The following is a 21,881-nucleotide window of genomic DNA, read 5'->3' as shown; positions in this document are numbered from 1 at the left end:
GGTATTTCCTCTTCTCTCTCAGACCACATTTTGAATAAAATTGTCCAAGTTCTTGGGGTTGTCAACCCCCCCACCTTCTTCTACTGGCACAAGGGAGTTGTCTATTACAACCCCTCTACCCACCTCACACAGCGTATGACCACGCCTACAGTTTAAGAAAAATCTCACCAGGCTGTGTGTGTGCCCCAAGTCTGCATTTCACAGAAGTGCCGATTTACCGAGCACGTGCAGACCACCCACTGTGCAAGCCCATGCGCCTCAGCAAGGAGCCTGCTCACACCTGGGAAGCACAAAGGACAGAGTGAACGAGAGAAGGATGTCACAGAGCAACCTGGGCAGGATGAAGCACACTGGCAACAGCAACTCAGTTCCAGGTCTGCTGCTCCCCTACAATATGAAGGAACCCAAACTGATCAAGTAACTGGGAAGAACTCTCCCCTCCACTCCGGGAAAAGGAGGTGCGCGTATAAGGATTTCTCCTAGCTGGACGATGGCGCAAGGCTCCTTTTAGAAGATTCATTTTCTTAATGTACCTTGTCTCATACTCTTTCACGGTTTTTGACTATGGCTCCGTCACATTTAATCCAGTGACACAGAAAAAAAATTGCTACTTGGAAACAGGGCATATACCTCAGCTAAAAGATTGGTCTCAGATACATCTGATAAAACTTAATGAAGCATTTTGACTTTTTCTTACTTAGCATGAACATTTACAACAGTTTGTGATGGATCAAGCTTACTTTTTTTGGATAGTCATATCTTTCCTCGCTGAAGAGACTTGTATGTGTCCATATGTACAAATATATTAAATGTATTATAGAGATCATTTAAATATTATGAATATGATTTATATATTACATCTATTTTTATATATGAAATAATTTTTAAAATTAATAATTTAAAAAATATTTTTCACACGTATATAAAAATAAAATCACATGTATAACAAACAAAAGAAAGCCCAAGGATCTCTTGCATTTGATTCTACATGGTCAAATCCAGCTCATAAGCCAATACAGTTGCATACTGTTCCCCTGAAGAAAAATCCATGACTATTTGCAGGTTTAATTGGTACCTGTATATGTACTTCCAGTTCATATAGTAGAGAAACCATTATTTTTCAATTTTGTCATATTTTCAAATAACATTTCTATTCAGATAAACGAGTATACTGCCTAAGGTGATGTATAACATTGTGCCATGATACATGTCACAATACTTGGGCTGGAGTTAAAAAGTAGAATAAATTCCAAGAATCAGATACACTGATGACTAAAAAAAAAAAATAAATATCAGTGTCAAGTACCAAGAGGAAGAGTTTACCAGGCAACCTAAATTTTAATTACCTAACAGAAAGCTGTGAGAGACCATCAGATACGTACATTTTATGGTTGGTGAAAAGGGTTTGATAAATGACTACGCAATCAAGGTTTCATAACAATTTATCAGTGACTTGGTGCCTGCTTAGGCAGAGGGTTGAACTTGAGAAGAGGACACAAATGCACTGAATATTTACCTAGGATACAGGGAAAACAGAGAAGAGACGCCCTCCATTAAAGCAGCTCAGCCTCTCGAACAGTATATGAAAAGAGCAACCGTCAGAAGCAATGATGGATCCGATACAAACTTTAAATTTACCATATGTGAAAGCCCAGTATGTCTTTCCTACTTAACCTGGAAAAAGTATCTTACTCATCATAAAAACTTCCTTTATAATCAACAGAATGCAGCTTGTGGTGGATTCCACTTACATTTTATTTTCTTCCCTTAAATTTTCACTGAACTTATTCTTTAAAGGAATAAGTCTTAGAATTTGTCAGAATGGTTTAAACACTACGTAGTTTCCTTCAACACTGTGTGCTGGAACTAAGTAACTTAATAGCACAGGAGGGAGGCACTGCCTGAACTTTAGTTTCTTCATGCTCATTCCTCCTTGTCCCCTGCTGTTGGTGCCACACCATATGTTTGGGCAGTAGTGCATATTCTGAATTATATGAAGCACAGTTAATGGAATTATTGACACAACAAATCAATAAACAGCAGTTGATCTGTAGCACTGTGTATGTTTGGAAAATGATCTAAAAATAAACACATTCTTTTGGTAAAAGATTTTGGCCCTTTAAATATCTTGTAGGAGAAAAAAGGAAAATATAGGTCAGACGACACATTTCGAAATAGAACACCAGTGCTTCTATGCTGCCACAGAATAGAATTAAGTTTGTCAAGAAACACTCGGTTAGTACATGCCACAGAGACATTTTAAACTGGCAGAAATGCTTGAAGAGCTTTATAGATTGAAAAGTATATATAAATTTATTCTTCTCTCTATAAAATTCATATCAGTAAAGAGTTATGCCTTACTGTGCGACAAGTGACGTGGCAAAAGACAGTGCCATTTGCATGTTTTCCAGATAATGTATTTAAAGTCTTATTTAAAGAATATGAACCATGCAAGAGCACTGGTACAAGCATTACCTCTGCCTCTGTGTACAAATAGTATCAAATGCTGTACATAAACAAAGATACATGATACTGACTTGTAAGTATGTAGACTATACTGATAAGTATGTAGACTAGAAATCATGCAGGAAACAGAGACTGCAGATATGTTAAGACCTTAAGGATGTATTTTGTCCTAAGGGATGTGACCAATAATTCCTCCCCACCCCTGCCAGTAAAACAAGAAAAATGCATCTCTCTCTCAGATGCACCCTATTCCCCTATCAAATGTCAAAACTTTGGAAGAACTAATTTCAGTTTTGCATTAACTGTACAGGCTTTCTATTCACTCAAAAATATAAAGATGCAGTTTTCATGTCTATCCATGAAGTTTCCATGTTAGTTAGCTCTACATGCTGGATACCTAGTGTTTTTCTTTCTAAAAAAATCCTTGCTCAATATATAAGGCAGCAATAAAATATAATAGCTCTCTGGTTCGCAGATTTAGTACTCTTTGGAGAATTGTCCTCGTAATTTGCAGTATCCACATGACACATTTGTTTACGGTTTTGGGAAGCGAGACAAGCAGTTAAAAAAAACCCAACACAAAACCTACAAACCCCATGCTTCCAAACAGACAGCAGTCTCTAAATTATCTTTAGTATCTATATCCCTGTGGTTACTGGTATATTTGCAAATGCAAGACAGAGGGCAAAAATAAAACGTTCTACAATGCTTTGCAAATTCTACTCCATCTACCAGAGTTCCAGCAGTACCAATAAAGCAACTAATACTTTCAGTTTTTCACACACCTGCCTGTACCACACATAGAAAGCATACAGATAAAGAAAAGTGCCAAAAGCAGCCACGAACAACAGTTTACAGCCCCTAAAAATATAGGCCTACACTTTCTATCATTCATTCATCCAGCCTCAAATTCCAACTTTGGTTCCTCTGTGTGTGCTATGCTTTATTAAGCAGGTTGAAGCAAATCGGCCCTGTGCCACAAATGACTGTGGCCAAGACCCTGGCAGCACTTTTAGGAAGGAGTTCAGATCTGCCAATTCTTACAGCTACGTCCTTTGACTGGTTAAGTTTATTTGCACTGCTGCAAAAGCCAATTCTAAACTTTGCTTTCCCTTTCTGGGATTCATACAGCAATGAAAAAACTCCAAAACCGCCCACCCCCCAAAAAGAAAAACCCTGAAAGCAATCCTTCTAATTTTGAGTAAACAAAGTAATTTAGTTTAGATTTAATTTCCAAGTTTCAACTCTAAAGTTACGCAAAACACTAAGAAAAAAGATCTCTTAATGAAAAGGATCAGTAATTAAAAATCAACTTAATAAATATACATAACTTCTGCTTGCCACAAGCTAATACAGTTGGTCCATATTTAGAGCATCGTCTGTTAGAGCTGCACAACACTGTACAGCTATTATTCAGTGACTTGGTGATCTGAATTTAGTTCTAAGAAATCATTCTCTTTTCAACTTCTTCAGAACATGTTTATGGAGAATCAAAGTACCACCATATGCATTACTAAAATTATGGGTGTTCCCAGAAATTCTTCCTTTGCTCTAAAAACACAACCAACTCTCTCTGCATTTCGATAGCTCACTCGTTCTAAGAAATGCGTGCATCTCAAGCAAAGATAACCATTTACCAGGTTATACTTTCATTCCAGCTTTTTACATATTGACAGCCTTTTATAGATCTGCCTCAAGAGCTGAACTTATTTTAATTACCAGTAATTTAAAAACATGAACAAAACACTTGTCTGATGTTCTAATGGGAAGCAATTTGTTCTGTTACAGCAGCCCAGACAGGAGAATCTAGTTTTAGACAAAAAATGCTGGCACTCGGGATGAAGGACACCAACATGACTTGGGCTTGCTGGGCTGGCACAGTCTAAAATCACTGGTCTTTGAAAAACAATCATTCTGCAGTCAGTAAAGTACTGCTGGAATCCACTCGGTGGGATAAATAAGGGAAACGTGAAACTTGTTGTTTTAGATTTTTTTTTTTCCCCAGGGAAAGGCTTTCCCCCACACCTAATCTCTGATAACAGTTACCCTATCACTCAGTTGTGACCTTAGCTGCTGCATTAAACATGGAACTTTATTATTATCTCATAAATACACATCTTGCTTTCAGCACTGGAATAGAAGAGCCTGTGAACTTCCTTTCCCATGCATTCTTTATGAGAGTAAAATACAAGTTTATTTCATAGGATGCAAATTAATTCATTGAGTAAGTGTAGAAATAAGTGTAAAGTCTTACATTAACAGTTTAACTAGCTTAGTAGCCACCTTTAACACTTGCTGCACACTAAATTTCATGCACATAAAATTGGCATTGCATAACTTCCACTATAAATCTACACCCCAGCTGACACTGCAGCTATTTTCTTATGCAGATGAATGAAGAGAATCTTCCACTGCTACAACTAAATAAAATTTAAATAGTGATTTGAATTAAATCAGAAATGTATTTAGAGTAAAACCACAGAAAATTCTGGCGTAAGTTTTCACCATGTACTAACTTTCTTCCTTTGTTTCTGGATGCCCAACTTTTCACCTTGAAGACTGACTTTCTGAAAAAGGCTGGAAAACTGCAGATGCGACTGACTTCAAACGGATTCCTAACTACCACCCTCGGCTCTTGAGAATCAAGCCTTTCATACTCATGCCAGATATCCAAGAATATTGTTCAGATCTCAAATCACACCCGCAGTTCTCAACCAAACTTCTTCCCATTCTGCAGACTGGTATTCTACAAACCCCCATGATACAAGAACAATGCAGGTAGTACCGACTCCATGTTCAGCAGCAGCTTACACAAACCTGCTTTACCTTGTAGTGAGATGGACATAATCCGTCACTGCATCTCACTAACTTTTTAAAACTTAACTACTACAAAGGGGAGCAAGAACCACTTGTCTTGCTGTATTCCTCATTCTCTTGTCTTGAACGGCTCTGCTTCTTAATTGCAAGGAATACATGCAGCTCTCTCAGTATCCTTCTCAGACAGATAACAAAATTAGTTAACTGTTTCAAAAATGTCTAAGGTAGGTGAACATGCCACAAATTGCACCTCCTTAGTTGCTGGCACCTTAAGTAGGTTTTCCAAAACAAATATTTAGAAAGCTTACCTGTTCATCTTAAAGAACACATTACCCTAAATCCCCTTAGAATTAATGACTGTTGCCCAAATAGATTGTTGAAAATAAACTTCAGCATATAATACAGTATACCAACAGAGCATTAAAAAACAGTTTTCAAATAATTTACACTTTCACACTGTTCAAAAGTAACTTGCAGCTACACAAATACGGCAATAGCTACCCAACCTGGCTAGTGACTGGGCAGGGCCACAGCATGCACGACCAGACGTGCATCTTTTGGCTGTGCAATCCAAGGCATACACACATCATGTGATGTGAAGAGGTCTGCGTTTTGGTCATGTATGGGACTGTTATCAAGTTACATGATGGAGGAAGGGCTGTGGGATTTTCAGGAAAGAGTGGCAGGGAGCAGGTTGCCAGAACAATTCAAAACCAAAGTCTGTTCATTGCTTAGACATGAAAGCTCCTCTGGGAAGAGGAGACAGCAGTATTTAGGCTAGATTTAAATATGAGATTTTAAAATAGGGCTATTTGGCTTCTTATTGTTAACATGATTTCAGTTATATTAAGTTTTCAGACAAATTCTGTAGTTCTATTTATTCAGTTTCTAACTATCTGTCTATCTGATGCCTAAAAACTAAAGGGAGGACATTCTGACAGTCAAAAATTTGTATGGTAAAGCAGTGAACATTTCTATTTTATGTTCTTTTTCCCCTTCTAGTTTTGAAGATGCTCCCACTGTGTCACATCAACTTTGATTTGACTTCAACTCATTCGTAATACTATCTCTATACTTTACTTCAATATAAGGACTTTAAATAATGAAAAGGCAGCTTGGAGACCTGTTTGGTGGGAAGTAATGCTACAGCACAGTTAGTCACGTGCAAGGTAGCTAAAACAAAATATGGTATATTCTTGATATTATCCAGTAGAGCTCAGCCAAATCTAACTGAAAGTGCACTTATAGATCTCACATTTATTAGCAAGGACTCAGGGCCTGCAAGTATTCCAGAACTTCAATATCTATTAATAAACCAGTGGCAGAGTGGGACTGCTATCTGCTGACAAGACAGCCTTGATAATACAACAGCAAAGCTATGATTATACAAGCATTCATTTGAGTTCCCAGAGTAGATCTGTTGACACTCCATTTTGAAACATCTGAAGTTTGCCAAGCATATTGAAATCGGACGGTTTTGAGTCCTTGTAGCCATTTAAAAATCCTTGAAAACTTCTGAGCCCGAAGTGAGAGCACAGAAAATCCTCAGTAATGATGTATGTTTTGTTATGACTCCAATGTCGACAATTAGCGCAGAAACTCCATCATGAGTAAGATGTCAACACCCACATTTGAGAAAAGTAAGGCCTAAGTATGGTCTCTGATTCACCTGTTTTATTGTAAACTAGATCCTATTTCTTCCTCTGAGCAATCATGTTTAGGTTGTGTTCAGCACTATGGTATCCCCATTGCCTGTAAGAATTTCTGGTAGGACAGGTACACTGAGCATAGCTTGAAATGCTACACCAGCCATCATCAGATTTTCTCATGGTGAGAACACTTATCAGAGCTCCCCTGCGTATAACACATGAATTTTGTCATCTCCAACAGAGATACTACTTTCAGGATAATGCAACAATCACATTAAATAAAGCACAAATTACTGCTTAGGCATCATCTCTACATACATTTTTGTGCACACAGTCCTGTCTCAGCGGGTGCTAGGCAGGTATGTAGGACACAGACAAGCTCCAAACACTAAACGTTACAATGATAAATTCTAGTTACACCAATTACACAGTACACAGCTCCACATTTCCTACATGTAAATTAGCAATATAATCCTTGCTAATAGCCTTCCCAAGGGTGTCATGAGGATTAAAGATTTGTAGAGCATTTTATTCATTCCAACTGCTATGCCTAACGTATTAGACGCGCTACTCACTTTTATGAGCCGTCACAGGACACTTTTCTATGATGGATGAATTCCTATAAACTTTATTTTCTTCTTTGGGTGAGAAAAGTCATTTCTCCCAATGCATGTGATTCGATCCCTGTCCATTAGTAAGTGTTGCAAAAATGTCCGCATATTATCAAATGCAAAAATACTTTCAGTTCCCAAACGCAATAAAATTTTCTCACTTCAGAACACTTAAACACATAAAGTGAAGAGGAACAATGAGACTTACACAGGTAAAAATCTTCATGATTGCCATATTTGGAGAAAGGGGAAAAGGCAATCTTTTGGAAGATACTATCTTCTGAGAATTTTCAGTGTCTGCTATGGTGAAAGCCAAAGTTATCACAACACTATGCGAATACAGCAGAAAGTGCCCTGGAGTTCTATGAAAATATTGCAGCTTTTATGTTCTGTGAACTCTCCCAGGCCATGCGAGCCCAGCATAATAATTATGAACAAACCAGTATTTAGCAAACCTCTTTAAAATCATGAGATGCTCGCTGTTGTATTTATAAAAAGCAATCACACAAAACTAAATTCAGTTTCATATAAACTTTTTAAGAAAAAGAGGGTAATTATTACTAAAGAGAAAGATGTTCATCTACGAATAGAAGCACAAAGACTGCTTCAGCAGTCCTGGGCGTCTGTTAGGTCCAGACTCTACAAGCTGGCCTGATCAAATTCAGTATAGAACTGTGTGAAGCAACTTCATTCCTGTAGAGAACTTAGAAGGGGAAGAAGAATAATAATTCAACAGCAGCAATATTTTCATGTAATTCTGAGGGTTAAACAACATTGTGGTATACACATACTACTGAGCCCTTTAGTAAAGCGTGTAAAGCTATCCTAGATCTCACCCATCCTACTTTCAGACGGAAGGTACGTATGAAATTCTGCACTTCATCCATCCCATCCAGGCTCAAAGAATTTAAGACAAGAAATTTACTATGAAGCTTTTTACCAAAGAATAAATACTTGCTTCCAACTATGTTATACGATATGTTATACTTCCTGGGTAACACACACAGGTCACAAATGAAATGTTACAGACCCACAAGTGCAACATCGCTAGCCTACATAAAGAAAGAAATAATAAAAATCTGTACATCCTTACAGCTAGCAGAGCTGTAATTGAGCAAATAATTAAAGCTGGTATGATGACTCTATATACAATAGCTCAATAAGGTGGCAGGAGGAGAAAGCAGGGGCATACAGAAACACAGATTCAAAACATCAGAATTAACAGTTCCTTCTTGTGACAGCGCTTGACAACTGTGTTTGCCACCCATACTAAAGTGGGTGGTGAAACTTTAAAACTGAAGATCTGAATATATCTATCCCGCTTAAATAAAACCCCACCGTACAGCACCCGGCACCAGGGTTGGTAGAAGGAAGCTACCACCTCCGCTCCCGGCCAGACGGCCTTTGTTCTCTGCTGCCAACCGCTGCAGCATCCAGAGGAGAAGGGAACCCCCGGGCAGGTACGCTGGGGGGGGGTGGGTGGTATGTGTGTCCCAACAGACCCGCGCACCCAGGAAGCCTCCGCGGCCCCTTCCGCAACGGGGGGCCGGCGCCGGGGAGGGCAACCCCGGCGGTCGGCGCCGCGACGGGGGCCAGGCTGGCACCTCCAGCCCGCCAGCAGGCCGTGCCTGGAGAGCTGGGGGTAGGGGGCTGAGTACGGGGGAGGCGCCCTCACTCACCTCTTCCACCTCGATCTCTTTGTAGTCGATTTCTTCGAAGTTGAGGACCGGGGGGGTTTCAATCATTTCAGCGGAGGCGGCAGCGGACATCCCTCCTCTTTCACCTGGGGGAGGAGAGGCCAGGGCAGGCCGGGGGCGCAGGGCTCGGCGCCGGGCAGCCCAGGGCCTGGGACGGGGCTACGCGGGGCGCGGCGGCGGCTCCTGCCCTCCGCACGGGCGCAGGTCGGGGAGGGCCTGGCCGAGGGGCCGCCTGGGCCGCCCCGCGGGGCGAGGCCGCATCCGCGGCGGCCGCGAGCCTCAGTAGCGGCGGGCGGAGGCCCCGCCGGCGGCGGCAACGCCGCCGCTCCGCATCCCGCGCCCTCCCGCACCCCCGCAGAGCGCCGCGCCGGCTGCCCTAGGCCGCGGCCTCAGCGGAGCCTGCGAGCCGCCTCAGCCGCGCGTCCCCAGCAGAGAGAAGGGGCGCCCCCGGCGCCGAAGCTGGCCGCCTCCGCCAGCCCCGGCGGCCGTAGCGGCGGCGGGGGAGGGGGCCGCGGCGGAGGGGGGGGGGGGGGGGGGGGGGGGAAGTGCCGCTCAGAGCCGCGCCGCGGCCGCCGCCGCCGCTGACATCAGAGCCGCTTCCTGCTGCCCCGGCCGAGGGGGCGGGGGAGGAAGGGGGCGGGAAGAGGAAGCGCGCCGGCGGCGCCTGCTGCTCGGGCGGCCGCGGCGGGGCCACGGCTTGGCCGCGGCGGCCCCGCCCCCGCCGCGCGCCGCCGCCAGGGGGAGCCGCCCCGGCCCCGCTTCCTGTTCCTGGCGCCTTCGCTGGTGCCGGTAGGGGCGGGCTGGGAGCCGCTGGAGGGGCGCGGCGGCGGCGGCGGGCAGCGGTGGCTGTTCCCGAGGCGGGACGGACGTCGCCGTCTGGGCGGCGCGGCTCCTCTGGAGCGGGAGGGGCAGAGGCAGGCGGGCCTCCCCGGGCTGCAGGAGGCCGGCGGGGGCAGAGGGGCCCTGCCGGGGCGTTACCGCCGTGGGAGCGCGGGGCAGCGCCCCTCGAGTGCTGAGTTACCTCCTTTCCTCATCCAGCAGTTTTCCCCCCGGGGAGGAGGTGTTAGGCGTGGGGGACAGGCGTCCTGGGACGTGTTTTCTCTGAAGGCAGAAGCACAGCAGCGCTGGGTGGCCTCTGCTCTTGAGCCGCTCTTTCTCAGGGGGAAGTGTGTGTGTAGGAGGGTGGCTGGGGAGCGGAGTGCAATTAAGTGAATGATGTAAACACCTAGCAATAGGGGATAGGGCTCGGGGAGGAATGTATACCTCAGCCGCTCCCGATGCAGTCCCCAGCTTACGGGGCTCTCGGCCCACTCCTCCAGCAGCTAGTGCCTGCTTCCACTTCTGGCTGGAGCAGCACATCAGTGTTTTGGTGGTAAATCTCCCAGGCTGAGGCTTCAGGGCGACCCATGGTGTGAAGTCAGTGTTGGGATGAGTGGATATAGCTGCTTTGTTTCACAGAAACAGCTGTGCTTCATTTCAGTATGTTTAGCCTCAGGGCTATATATAAAACATTATGTTATTGTACAATACTACTAATAGTATGTAATTTTAGTACATCTAGTAAGCTTTGCTAGATCTTCCTCTGCTAAAATGCTAGTGAATGTGTGTGCCTCACAGTGTAGTCTTGTAAATGGGAGATAAAGCTGTTTCACAGGGCTGGCCTGAGAAAGTCACTTAAGCAATTAACTAGGAGAGAGAAGATCAAGGACGAATATGGACAGTGACCTACTGTCACGATGGCTCAGCTGTAGTTAGAAAAACTACAGGGAAAGCGCCTCTGTCAGAGCTGCTGCACCTTCTGACAGACTGTCATTTTGGGTTGTTCATTCCTCTTTTGCCCTTTTCTGTCAGCTTTAGTAATTTGTCCAGCATTTCCAGATGTCTAGCAATCCAGAAGTCCGAGACAAGCAGTCATGGTGCGTGCACTGGTAGGGTCTGTTGCACGCAAGATGAAACTAGTCTCCAGAACAGGTTGGGTCGGTGCAATTACATCTGTGTGTGCGTGGGGAGCAGACTTGTATCCTGAATGTGTTGAGTTCTTGTCGCTTTTTGATTTTCTGATATGATTTGGTCTAGAAGGATCTAATGAGGCTCTGGAACATGGGAAGGTTTCCGGTACCACAGAATCTGGCTAATATCTGCTTCATCGAGCAATGAGCCTCTAGTTTCTCAGAGCTTATATATAGGTTTGGATGTTCATATTGACCCTGGTGCTCTCCAGGTATGTAGTCTCTGGATGATTCTGATCTAGCACCCACACTTTTAAGACTGGGATTCAAGGCAGCCAACACATGAAGTCAACTGAAGCCAAGGAACAGGACAATGAAAAAGATAGGATGTGCAAAAATCTATCACTGCTGGTCTTGATACCCAGTTGCAATCTTGAGCATGGTGTCAGGCACAATTCTTAACTTGAAACTTTTTTTAGATTTTATTTGGGTACATGTGCTATGCATTGGGGAAGGTGAACTGCATCAGTGCTTTTTGGAAAGCTGGCTAGGTGGCAGTTGGTGGTCTCTAGGAAAATTAACTAAATATTTTTGTTAGGCTTCACAGGCTTTTCTTGAGGGTATATATCAAGCAAATGACAGTTGCAGTCTTTTATATTTTAGTGGTGAGATTTTTCCCTTGCCTGTATTTTTTTATTATTGTTGATGAGAATTAAGAGGGCAGAGGAGAGCATTCCAGTTACAGTTGCTTGTAAGGTTCATTTCCTTTCAGAAATTGATGTAGAAATATGTATCTCAAAAATAATGAGTTCTCCCTTTGTGAAGGCAGTCATCATCATTATCAAAATGTCACTGTCATGAAGATCAGCTGGGGTTTTGAGGATGTGGTAATTTTGATGTTACTTCTTTTTGTTTTCTGACTGACATAGTCTTAATTAGCTGTGTGATGGGAACTAGGTACAACTTGTACACTCCCAAAGTAGAACATTTTAAATATTTATTCAGCACATTTGGATAGTGAAGGAAAATAAAAGCTGCATCCTCCACAGGCTGTGTTTATCTGGGAGAAAAGCGGCTCTTGTGTTTAGGAGAAAAACCTAGAACCTGGGAAGCCCACATTCTGGGTCTCAATCACCTGTCTCTAACACCAGAAAGAGGCTACACTGCTGGGAAGGGGAGCACTTAAAGATTGTTCGAAGTGCCGGGGAACCATGGTCAGAGCATGCACAGATGCTCAAACCTGAGGTAACTGCTGGGGAGCTGTTCGTAGCTCCTGTCATAGAACAGGTTTAAGAGCTACATTTTTTCAAAAGACTAGGTGGTAGGTCTTATGCAAAATAGAAAGTAAGTCTACAGGGCCAACTCAACAGACCTGAGACAGCCCAAACATCTGGATACCTTAGCTAAAATTTATCCAACATATACAGAATCTTACAGCTTAGAATTTGGGCACATTTTCGTGAGGACAGACAAAGGTGCAGATATGTTATCCTGACTACCCTCTGTCCAGCTCCCTTAAAGTTACTCCATGTAAGAGTTGTAGGAGCTTTTTAAGAAAAGCAAACTAGCATTGTTTTTCTCTAACTTAATTTAGAAAAAAGCTAAGTGGTTTCTTCTTTCAGAAGATTTCAACTTGTGTGGTATTTTCAGTATATGCAAATTTTTTTTCAGTTGGTTAAAACATCTCACTTTAAGCAATGGAAGAATGATGATAGAAATTAGTGGTGGAAGGTGTTGGATGGTCTGAACAACTGGCATGCTTACAACCAGAAAGGTTCCCTTCTAGCTTTAAGTACATGAGTAGTTCAGGTTTCTGACAAGACTGACTTTTTTTTTCTTGTTAAATATTGTCTTGTGAATGTGAAGTTATGCCATTTCAGTTTGTGGGACCCCTGTGTGATTAAAGGCCTTGACATCAGCTGTAGAACCAATTGTGAGTCATCAGCCGTATCTCACCTGTGTAGTGGAAAGTGCCTGAATGTACACTACTTGTAGGAAACCTGCAGGAATTAAAAGGAGAGGAATTAGCCTGGATGACTGAGTGGCAAGAACTGATGGATGAACTGTCTCATGCGTTGCCTTGTAAGTGTGAGGCCAGAGCAGGTTCCTGGTGACCAGTAGTATGGACCGTGAAACAGTTGTGCCATACAAGTTCAGGTCCCAGCCTGGAGGGACCCCAGAGAAGCACACTTCTGGTTCCAGTGCAGGTACAGTGAAAATATCTCATGAGGACAAACCACCATGATGATACTGAAAGATTTCTGTTGCTCAGCGTGATAGAGTTGTTGCCTAATCTGCTCTTCTCATGTTGCTCCTTCAGCTTGTGTGTTAAGATATGCCAAGAGCAGGTTGCAACACTTTGTGTGTCGGATTTCACTATGAATCTCAATGATTTCACCAATTCTTGCATTAGTGGTTTGCAAACTCTTGCAAAGCAGCACAAGGGTGTCACCTGCCAAATACCCTGAGATAGCAGGCCCAACATGCTTCACGTTTTCTTATTACTTCTTTCCCTTTCTGGGAAGATTTCCCCACACTATGTAAAGTCTTCTAAAAAGCTGTGAATTCCTTCAATTGTGGTGTGCCTTATCATTTGTAATAAAATGCATACGTTAAAAAAAATAAATAAAAGCCTTGCAAAATAAATGCATGAGCTGCTTTGCTAAATGCCAAACACAACTGTATGCAAGGAACTGTATTTCCTTTAGTAAAAAGAAAAAGGAATTGTCTTGTATGAATTTTACAGGAACTCAAATGATCACAATTGTTTCTGAAGCTTATTTTGCCTCTTATTCTGAGGGGTGTTAGATCTCTTAAAGTTTTCCAGCAGCCTAAACCAGCAAGAGAGCTAGGAAAGAGGTGTAATGCAGCCTCTGTGCAGTAAGGGCAAAGTAAAGGTGAGAGATGATCTAGATGTGGTTCTGAAACCAAATTAACATGTTTCCCCTGTTGCAGCTATCAGCACCTGGGGTCAGCTGACTAAGTGGCCAGTGAGAAAAGGATACTAAAAAATGTAGCACGTGGAGAAGGAGAGACAGATGGCAGTAGACTGGCTGATCCTCAAGTGAGAGATACGTGAAATTTCTGGTAGAAGATGAGTTAGAGAAAGGTAGAAATGTTACCAGGTAACTATAAAGTAGCAAAGGTATTTTAGAAAGGTGCAAAAACTGATCCAGGCATCCGAGTATGTGTTGGTCTGCTCTCAGTAGGCCTTAAAATGAGATGTGAAGGAGAGAGAATAATAAAGAGCATGGAGGTAAATGGAATGAAATGTCACATCTTTTTAATCAAAGGTAGATTATCTCCGATTAACAAAAGATCATTTTTGATAAATTTGTGATATTTTTAGGCAAAGGGAATGGATAGAACTATTCTATCATGATTGTATTTGATAAATTGCCTTGTGGGAAATTATTAATTAAGTTGGATGTGATAAGAATCCTTAAAAGAACTGAAAGTGGGTAAGGAGAGTAGGGGAGTAGTCAGAAGACAATGGGGACTATCAAAGGGGAAGTACTGGAATGAAGTTACTAATAGATTATTTTTTTTTAAGATTCAGTTTTGAGATCAACCTTGTTAATCTTAATAATTTTATTAATGATGTTAGTAACAAAATTAGGAGAGCGACAGTGATTCTGGTGCCACAAGTTTAGACAGCATAGTTAATGGAGAGTAAGATAAGAATATCAGATGGGAAAAATTAGATAACTCAAAAGACAAGAGAATTAAAGTAGGTAATACTTAAAATACTAGAGTGCAAGTTCATGAGTTAATTTGAGAGCTCATAACATCTCGTTATGCTGTAACAGACTAATGGGAAGAGATGAAGAAGAATACAACTTGCATGTTTTAACTAGTTTTAGGAGGATTGTGAGTCTTGCAGATCATGCACCTAGAAAAAAAGACCAAGCTTATATAACCTGTATGATATATGCAATAAAGCTGTACAAGGTTATGCAGACCTCATCTGAAAGACTCTACAGTGTTGGTTACCTGCATTCCAAGAAAAATGAATTGAGACCTACCTAGCTGCAGAGAAAAGCTACAGAGGTGGTCAAGATAAGAGAGGGATTACTGCAGAAGGGAAAATAAACCAACTGGCATGTTTAACCCTGCAAAACAAAGACAAAGAGGATATATGTTGTCTCTTTTTAAATAGACTCGAAAGATAAAGATATTGGGGAGGTAAACTGCTGATGGTAAAGTGATATTCAAGCAAAAGGAAACTTCTTTCAGCACAAGAATCTGGTTAATGCATGCAGATTGGAATCCTGGAAAAGGTTTCTTGTCATCAGGGCAAAAGTCACTCAGTTGGATGGTGCCTGATCAGTGAAATAATTTTTTTGTCATAACTAGCTGTGAGAGCTGAGAACTGTATTCATTGCCTAAGGACGTCTCTTCCAATCACATGTTGGCCAAACAAGTGCTATTGAAAGAGTAAATAATGAATTTTGTCATAGTTTTTCTTTATCTGAGTATACATCGAAATGAACTGTATATTCTTAAGATGAAGTAAAAATCATATATAGAAGTATGTGAGTAAGGCCTTGTTCTGAAGTACAAGGTGAAGTTTGGAGGGAGCAAGGATTTTTATTTTTTTAAATCTTGGAGAAGGAATTTAAATCTCTTTTCCATCTTTTAAAGTTTCACACTCATGAATCAGGACAAGTGGGAGGAATTCTTGCAGGTATGATTTTTAAGCAATATTAGAGAAGGGAGATGGCAGCCTTGTATGTTACACGCAAGACATACAAGTGGGTGGAGTACTGCAAAGCCCTGGAGCAGTGGACTGGAAGTAGGAGGGAATACTTCTTGTCACTTACATCACGTAAAGCGGATAAACACTAATGTAGTCTAAGTGCATGTTCACTGAGGCTTCTGCAGTTGGGGAACTTCTCTTCAAATTCTTTCCATTCTCCTAGAAGATCCATTCTGCTGTTTAAATGAGAAATGTGAATAGATGCTCTGTGAGCTTAGTTTCTGGTTTCATGCCAGCTAGAACTTACAGAAACAAGGAACATGTAGAGCTGTAAGTCAAATGGTGAACCTGCCCTATGAGGAAAGTCTGAAGGAGTTGGGTCTTTTCTCTCCAGAGAAGAGAAGGCTCAGGAGGGGACCTCATCATGGCATTCCAGTATGTAAAGGGCAGCTACAAAGAGGATGGAGGCTCTCTCTTCATAAAGACCCACATAGACAAGACAAGGGGCAGTGTGTACAAGTTGCACCGGGAGAGGTTTCATCTTGATATAAGAAAGAAATTTTTTACAGTAAGAACAATCATTCACTGGAACGACCTCCTCAGGGGCGTGGTGGAGTCCTCATCACTGGAGGTTTTCAAGATACAACTGCACAGGGTGCTGGATAATCTCATTTAGGCTCCCCTTCCCACACGAGTACCCAATGACTTGACTGCAAAACACAGACCTGCAGCTCCAGCCTGGCTGGGTGCACAGGAGTGCCTTGTGCGTGGCTCTGCCTTCTGGTCACTTGTAGATGTGAGTTTGGCAAACAGCCTATGTATGCATGTGGGGGACGCAAAGACACCACCAAACGGTCACATTTCTAATTAATATCTGTTTCACATTACACAGCTGGTATGCTGAAAGTCAGCAATACTATAATCACAAAGATTTGGCTCTTTTTAGAGAGGTACTTGTTAGCATGATTTGTCGTATGTCATTAGGATGGTGTGCTTCTAGAAGGTATTTTGAAAAACGGTTAGTCAAAATCATCTGTAATCAAAACCTGTGTTCTCACCAGTGGAAGGTTAAAGTGAATACAGTCACAGAAGAAGGAAGTGAACTGTTTATATCGTTGTATCACTTGTTTGGTAATGAAATATGGACATTGTCTTCTGATTTACTGGGAGCACAAGACATGATGCTTCCAATTAAATGAGATCAGACAGGAGCAAAGTCACAATGTATTTGGAAGTAAAAAAACACCTGAAGTTTTCCTGCTCCCCCTAGTAACTTGATCACTGTTAGTAACTGGATGTTTCATAAAGACAGTAGTTGTTCAGGCCGTTACCGTAGCCATTACTTCCACAGCCAGATCAATGTAATAGAAGTGATGAGCCAGTTAACTTGCTAAGGCTTAATTTTTGGCATAACTTCAAGAAGTTCTAGTATCTAAGCACATAGTTCTTCAGTGAACACAAATATATCTATCTCTTGGTATCAGACTAGTAGGTTAGATGTTAATGACACTTGAGAAAATTTCTTGTTAATGTAAGTCAAGCTGCTGAATGTAAAACCATTATTCTCTTTTATACTTACTATATTCTTTTTTATACCTACTAGTTCATAAATTTACTCCTTGCAAGAAAGATCAATTTCTTTAAAATTTGAGACCATTTTAACTTACAGGTGCTGCCTTCTAGTGGAGAATACACCCCCAAAGAAACTGAATGTTTTATGTGGGAGATGCTCTCAGTCGTTCCCCTTGATGCTCTTTCACCCCATGTGATCTGCTGTTTATTGGAACAAGGGAAGGAGTCCAAAGGGTGTGTTGTTACTCCCTGACTCAATTGATTTTTCAGTATTTTACCCAAAGAGGAACAAGAAATGATGAAGAACACTCCATTTGTAATACCCTGAAAATGGTATTTAATGACATCTTTGGGAGATGAATGTTTGATGAATGTTTGAATCCCCCCAGCCAGAGGAAGGATTTGAATGGTGGTCTGTTGCACAGTGACTGAACTATTAGATAAGAAGGGTTTGTAACAGCGATACTTGCTTCTCTTCCATCTCCTATTGGTCAGTTCAGCACAGAAGTTAGTTTGATTTTCTTGCAAGCGCCTTAAACCAGGACATTAAAGATGAGTAATTAAAAAGCTGAAAATAACACAGCATGTGAATATTTCAGTTTAGTGGCTGATTTGTCAAGTTAAGAAGCTTGTATCGCTTCGTGTTGTGCGATGGAGAGGTGGAGGTGCAGCTGCAAAGCCCCTTTGGCACTACTTTGGCTACATGGTGCTCTGCAGCTGTTCACCTCTTGCATCTAGGAAGAGTCTGCATTAAAATGCAACGAAATACCACTGCCTGCATCAGTTGCTTCTGGGTTCAGGTGGATCAAATTCTCAAAAGCATGTCGTTGTCTAACTCATGGAATCATCACAGAATCATTACAGAATGGTTTGGGTTGGAAGGGATCTTTAAAACTCATCCAGTCCAACCCCCCCTGCTATAGGCAGGGACATCTTTCACTAGATCAGGTTGCTCAAAGCCCCATCCAGCCTGGCCTTGAAAACTTCCAGGGATGAGGCATCCACAGCCTCTCTGGGCAGCCAGTTCCTGTGTTTCACCACCCTCATCATAAAAAAAGTTCATTTACTTTGTTAAGACGTGGAAGCCTATGCCCTCTTGGGAATGTAAATCGGTGTCATATTGGCCCCTACTTGTGAAAATGAGGGAATATGAACTTTTGTAAAAAAATTAAATACATACATCTCATGACTGTGGGGGAAAACTCCAAACGTAGCTGATGTCTAGATTAACAGCCACCCTGAAGTGGTAGCTTTGAGACTTGCATATTTTTTTCTCTGAGAAGGTCCCTTACCTCCCAAACTGTTGGGCATATATGTCCAGTGGCACCGTAAGCACTCAAAAGATGTGACAGGTGATGGCAGCACCCATAGCTCTGCATTATGTAGAAAGATATCTACTCCTGGGGTGTGTGGCAGATCCACCCTGATGGAGACTAGACATGTGGAGACTGAACTTGGGGAATTCGGGAGAGGCTATGTCTTCAAGGTGGTTTATGGAGGTGGAGAGCACAGCGAGAGAGAGGCGCACAGCAAGCATTGGTTTTGCGGTCTTTTTGCCAGCTGAAATGTGTGTTTAGAGAAGAGAGGTGCTGCCTGCATTGGGAAGAGCGTGCAGGAGGAAGGTGGGTCCATAGAGCATGGGATCCTAAAAAAGTGGGTGGGTGCAGAGGCTTTGCTCCTGCTTATGAAGACTACCTGGCAATCAGACCGCAGTTGCTGCTAACGCTGCTGATTAGGGCCACACTCACTGCCACTGCTGATGATGGGACTGGAGCTGACTGGTATCCTTCCACTGAGACTTGTGGCACAATGTATACATTACAGTTCAAAACACATCATCCAGATAGTAGGTACAATGTGCAACCTGGAGTGTATTATCAGGATGCAAAAATAGGGAGAAAGTCTATAGTACACTAGGTTTCGGATTCATCTCGGTAGAGTGTGATCACCTGAGAGTTAGACATCTGGTTTCCAAGTGATTCCTTTGGTCAGTAAGGAGAGATTGGCATCTTCAGTGGGTATTTCTCCCCATACTGTTTGGAGATGTCTCTTTCTCTACTGACTGTAGATGGAGCCTATATGACGAACTTTAGTTAGGAACCTGGGCTTATTCAGTTTCCCACTCACAGCCATCTAGTGACTTTGGAGGCCCCTAAAGATTTCTGAGACCTCCACATGGAGCTGGTAAATGTGATGTAGGTCATGAGCTGAAGGTCCAGGAAGCATATCTCAGGGAATCTGAGATGACATTGGATAGGTATGTGTAGGCAACTGGACTGATCACCTAATTTCCCATTAATTAAAGTGAGGTCAGAGGTATCCCACCATCGGGATCTGACCCCAAACCAGCTAAAGCCGGTGTCAGTCTCTCACTAGAATATAGCTGCAGGTGAATCCCCATGTACCAGTATGGGTTGGGGACTGAGCTGTCAGACAGTAGTGTAGGGTAAAGGGACCTGGGGGTCCTGGTGGACAGCAGGATGACCATGAGCCAGCAAGATGCCCTCGTGGCCAAGAAGGCCAATGGCACCCTGGGGTGTATTAGAAGAGGTGTGGTCAGTAGGTCAAGAGGGGTTTTCCTCCCCCTCTACTCTGCCCTGGTGAGACCGCATCTGGAATAGTGTGTCCAGTTCTGGGCCCCTCAATTCAGGAAGGACAGGGAACTGCTTGAAAGAGTCCAGCACAGAGCCACACAGATGATGAAGGGGGTGGAACATCTCCCTTGTGATGTAAGGCTGAGGGAGCTGGGTCTCTTTAGCTTGGAGAAGAGGAGATTGAGGGGTGACCTCATCAATGTTTATAAATACATAAAGAGCGAGTGTCAGGAGGATGGAGCCGAGATCTCAGTGATGGCCAGTGACAGGACAAGGGGCAGCGGGTGCAAGCTGGAGCACAGGAGGTTCCACATTAATGTAAGGAAAAACTTTTACTATGAGGGTGACCGAGCACTGGAACAGGCTGCCCAGAGAGGTTGTGGAGTCTCATTCTCTGGAGACATTCAAAACCTGCCTGGACACGTTCCTGTGTGACCTACTGTAGGTGGTCCTGCTCTGGCAGGGGGGTTGGACTAGATGATCTTTCGAGGCCCCTTCCAACCGCTTACATTCTGTGATTCTGTGAATCAGCTCTTGGAACACTTGAGGTCTAAACTCACAGCCTAGCTTTGTGTGAAGAGGAAACCTGAATACGATTTTGTTTTTTTTTCTTGTGAGTTTGATCCTGCAGTGTTTCCGTTAATGGGAGGTTTTCCAAAGCATGAATGCAACCAGGCTTACACTTTATTTTAGTATTGGAAAAAAATAAAAAACAACCAACCAACCAAAATCCCCCAAAAGAATACTCCCCTCCTCCCCTGACAACATTATGTTAAAGACTATTATCCATGCTTTGGCAGTGTTTATCCCATTTTGACCCGACTGTTGGTCTCCAGCAAAGACTATCCCAAAATGAAATTTCAGGAGGAACTGATGTTGAGTGCTGCCCATTGGTAAAATGCAGAGGGAAGTCTGCCTGTCCGTTTGGCCGACACTCAAACCGCTTAGGAAAGAAAGAAAGAACTAGTTGCTCTACTTTATTAGAGGCATTAAATTCAGAGATGCCTCTAATAAGTTACATTTTAAAGTGTGAAAATTATATTAAATAGAGCTTTTACAATACGATGACTGGGCGACTGTTTCTTCTGATGGCCATCAATTACTTAATCATACAAATTTCTTTCATTATGTGAAAGAAATAAACAAAAGCAGGTGATAGTTCCCTTTGGGCATCTGAGGATCTGATAACCTTATTTCTTCAGATGTACTCAGGAACATTACTGTCTCTAAACTCTGCATCAGTTACAGAAAAGCAATAAAAAAAGTAATCTTAAAGGTCCTGGCATTAGTTTGTTTATGTCATAGCCTTTAAGTTTATGAAGCATTTTGTGGGGGTGAAATTTGACATGCCTGCTGCAATTGTTCTCTTGATTCAGTGTAGCTAGAGAAATAAATTTGCAGTAAATGAGAGTCAAGAAAGGAATGCAAGTGAATGTAAAAGGAGACATTTTTCTTCCAGGTAGTTTTTACATTAGACTTCTGAAAGATTTTGACTGGAACACAGGTTCTTCAAACGAAGTAATTTGACACTGGGAGAAACCATGCATCACATACATTGCTGGTGCCTGAGTCCATTTCATTTGTTTTAGTTAGAATTTTATGTTTATATGATAGGCATTTCCTGAAACTGCAGTGGAAGAAGTTAATACTGAGGCCATTTCTGTTTCCCCACAAGGTGGTACTGTGGTACCGACTACAGAATTCTTGTTTTGGCTATAGTTGCTTTATTCTGTAACCCTTCTGCGTATGTTTTAAAGACAGATTTTTGCCTACGAAGAAGACAGTTTCAGTGTTAGAATCAAATTTCTTAGCAGAATGGTCTTAAGA

The 21,881-nt window shown here is 42.5% G+C and overlaps 1 protein-coding gene across 9 annotated transcripts in view; it reads right to left on the bottom strand.

The window, feature by feature from the left end:
• MAP3K7 (mitogen-activated protein kinase kinase kinase 7) overlaps positions 1-9,364 on the bottom strand; it is a 47,129-nt gene extending 37,765 nt beyond the window's left edge. For all 9 annotated transcript variants that reach the window (XM_086482452.1, XM_009949831.2, XM_009949832.2 and 6 more), the window contains exon 1: positions 9,223-9,364. In XM_086482452.1, coding sequence (XP_086338578.1) covers positions 9,223-9,312 — 90 coding nt within the window. In that variant the 5' untranslated portion in view covers positions 9,313-9,364. The remainder of the gene's footprint in view (positions 1-9,222) is intronic.
• Positions 9,365-21,881: the final 12,517 nt, after the last annotated feature.

Source organism: Leptosomus discolor, chromosome 2, assembly GCF_034619465.1.
Source record: "Leptosomus discolor isolate bLepDis1 chromosome 2, bLepDis1.hap2, whole genome shotgun sequence".
NCBI classification, from domain to species: Eukaryota; Metazoa; Chordata; class Aves; order Leptosomiformes; family Leptosomidae; genus Leptosomus; species Leptosomus discolor.
This window is presented reverse-complemented; position numbering and strand designations above follow the sequence as displayed.